The 3,627-nt window shown below is 28.5% G+C and overlaps 1 protein-coding gene across 1 annotated transcript; it reads left to right on the top strand.

Annotated features, from left to right (window-relative positions):
* The first annotated feature begins 1,587 nt into the window (after nt 1-1,587).
* Nucleotides 1,588-2,783, top strand: LOC100786354 (calmodulin-like protein 30). Its single transcript, XM_003524582.5, has one exon. It carries the CDS (start codon nt 1,827-1,829, stop codon nt 2,475-2,477), a length of 651 nt encoding a protein of 216 aa, XP_003524630.2. The 5' UTR covers nt 1,588-1,826; the 3' UTR covers nt 2,478-2,783.
* Nucleotides 2,784-3,627: the final 844 nt, after the last annotated feature.

The raw sequence follows: 3,627 nt of genomic DNA, 5'->3' as shown, positions 1-3,627 counted from the left end.
AATGAATAATTTATAACAAACTTTCAATTTATAAATGTTTCATTTCTTCATACATGTTTACGTACTTAATTTTTTTATTTTCAATTAAACCAGTACAATACATTGGTATTGGGTCAAGTATATATTAGTAAAATAGACATGATAACAAGTCTTAAATATAGCATTTAGTACTATTAATTTAGTATTTATACAGATGTATAAATAATCATTTTTTTATTTCTCATCGTGTTTATTAAATAGAAAATATAATTAACTATAATAATATTATAAAATACTATATTTATTAATATAAATGGTTATTACATTTAATAAATGTATGAACATTAATATAATTTACATATATTAAAAATAGAGGGGATCAAGTTATTCGAGTAATTTTTACTATTAATTTTCTTAAATCTAATAATTGTAACGGGTTATCAATATTAACCATTAGATTTCAACAGGATTAATGGTAAAGATATATAATAACTCTTTAAAGCTACTTTTAGAGTAACTTGATATTATTAAAAAATATAAAAAAAATTAATACCCAAATATATATAAATTAAAATACACATTATTAGTGTTTTTAAAAAAACATAAATTATAATAGAAATTATTTTATATAGGATTAATAATTATATTTATTGATTATGATATTTAATTAACATTAATCATATTACAAAATATTGGATTTATTAAATAAGTTATTTTTAATTAATTTAATAATTTTTTTTATAAAAATTAGTATTAAATTTAATATATGTTCAATGTAATATTTTATAAGATTAATTATATTATTAAGTATTATATTTATTAAATTAAATATATTTATTATGTTTAATACGTTTTTATTAAATATAGTAGTAATTAATATTTGTTAAATATAATATTTAATTAAAAATTTAAAATTATTAAACATTATATTTATAAAATAAAATAAATAAATCCAAATATATTTATTTAATATATTTCTTTTGGTACAAATCTATATTTATTTTATTAAATAAAAACTTAAACATCTCTAACCTATCAACATCTCCAACCATATGTCATTTAACAATGTTAATAACATGAACCAAATCTTAACCTTTATGTGAGTGTACAAACTAAAACTTAAATCTTTTCTTTGGTATATAGAAACTAAAACTTAAAATTTTAAGTACAAGGAACAAACTAATCCAGCTTATTTTTATTTGCAACTATATATATTGCATAATTACTACTCTCAATAGGTAAAATGAGTTACAAGAAATATTAGATGTTATCAAAGAAAGCACATGACTAAATGTATATATTGTTAATATTTCTCATATAATGCATCGCAGGAGTTAATTAACAGTGAAATAATGTAAAATTTCGACTTAAGCTCATATATCAAATTTCCAAGTTTCAGATTCATTATTGTGTGAAACCCAGTAATTTATTTAGCTGTTTACTGAAGAAGTCGAATCTTGATCGTGACTAAGCACTTAATTTATGCGTTTGATACATGGTATGTGACTAGGAAAGATAGGATAAGGATTTGCCTTTGTAAGTGGGGCATAGTGGTGAATACGCGGATTCCCAAAAAAGAGGGATAGAATCGACCTCAAAGATGCACTCCATTGAACTTGAACCACAAAGAATCCTCTTTTTCCATCACCATGTTTAGTGAACCATGATCAATCAATGGTTTCCACCCAAACTTTCTTTGAATTTGACCATCCTAGTGTCTATCAATAAAAAGAAAGATCACATCGAGAAAAGTAAGGAGTGACCTCAACGCGTTGATTAGAACGTACACAATTCCAATTCTTCCACTTCTCTCAAAACTAAAAACCTTATAGCTTATATATATACACATGCAAACCACAACCTTAGTAGAAGCAATCTTGAAGCCAATTTGTTTATCTTTAGTACCACCTAGTCACAAAACATATACCATGTCGAATTTGAGTTTCCTTCAATTTCATAGTAGCAACTCGTTGGGGCACTCCTCTTTTCAACCCAATAGTCCAAACCCGAACAACAACATAAAATCATCAAAACAGACATCAAATGTAGGGTGCAATATTCAGCCAAAGTCAGAGGAAATGAAATGGGTGTTCGACAAGTTTGACACCAACAAAGATGGCAAGATTACCCTCGAAGAGTACAAAGCAGCAGTGAGAACAATGGGGTGGGGAATCGAAGGCACTGAGACTGATGAGTCTTTTCAGGTGATGGACTCTGATGGAGATGGCTTCATTGACTTCAAAGAGTTCATGGACATGTTCAACGTGGAGGAGAGGGTGAAAGAGACGGAGATCAAGAGTGCTTTTCAAGTGTTTGATTTGAATGGCGATGGGAAAATCAGTGCAGAGGAATTGTCACAAGTTCTCAAAAGCCTAGGGGAAAGTTGCAGCCTTAGTGCTTGTAAGAAAATGGTGATGGGGGTGGATAGAAATGGGGATGGCTTTATAGACTTGAATGAGTTTATGAGGATGATGATGAGTTGCAAGAAACTCACCTAAGTTCCGAGAAGGTCTAGAATTGCTTGAACAGGATGCGCGGAGTGTGAGATGTTGTGAACTCTGGCTTCTTATGCATTAAAAAAAAAAAAAAAAAGACACCCGAGTGATCATATATGTTTTGGTGTGATCATAGGTATTTGTCTTTTCCTGATCATATCTTTTTTTCTTACTTTTCCTCTCTATTTTGGGTTGCTAGATTTGATCTTCCAAACCAAAAGCATCCAGACAGAAAAAAAAAAAGAATAAAATTTGATCACGTATGTACCACAAGGCCACAATTAGAAAGAAACTTCTAATTCTAAGAAATTTTGTTTAAAGTAAAAAACCAGAGTAAACTGTGAATCAGTGTGGCTTCTGATTCAAGTTCAACTGATTGAATCAATTGGTTTAATCCCCTAACTTACTCGCCAACTACACTTTAGTTTAAATGATTAGGAAACTCCTCTGATCTTGTGGTATTTGTGTATACAATTCGTGTTTATGTGAAATATGCATGCAACGCACGTTAGACTTGTTTTTCCTTACTAAATTTCAAATCGAAAATTAGTTGGATCCAAAAAAATAATCGTTGTTAAAATACTTGAGATCTTACTAGACAATCAATAATTAAATGGTTATAAAAAACTACTTACATTACAACTATTTTTCTACTATTAAAAATATAAACATCATAGTCACTTTGATCAATTCTAAGAAAGCATGAATAAGGTTTGACTAGCTTTTTATTTTTCACCAAAAATAAATGTTTCACTAAAAATATGTTTTCACTACTAAAAATAATGGCTTTAACATCGCTAAGTTAATATCGATTTTACGTAAAACCGATGTTGACAAAAACGCGATGACAATCTTGTAAATAACACGAGTTTGTTAACATCGATTTTTATTAAAATCGATGTTAACATGAGTTCGTTAACATCGGTTTTTTAAAAATCGATGTAAACCAACTTTGATAACATTGATTTTACCAAAAATTGATGTTACTGAAAAACGTAGAGAAAACTCTACATCGATTTTTTAATCATTATCTAGCGCCAAAAACCCTGAAGCTTAGTAACTTTGAATCCTTTGACTCTCATCACTCTCACTCGAACACTTTCACACTCTCATTTGTAACTCTTGCGGCATTGTAACTTCGTCACCACCGGCA

The sequence above is a fragment of the Glycine max genome, chromosome 5 (genome assembly GCF_000004515.6).
Source record: "Glycine max cultivar Williams 82 chromosome 5, Glycine_max_v4.0, whole genome shotgun sequence".
NCBI classification, from domain to species: Eukaryota; Viridiplantae; Streptophyta; class Magnoliopsida; order Fabales; family Fabaceae; genus Glycine; species Glycine max.
This window is presented reverse-complemented; position numbering and strand designations above follow the sequence as displayed.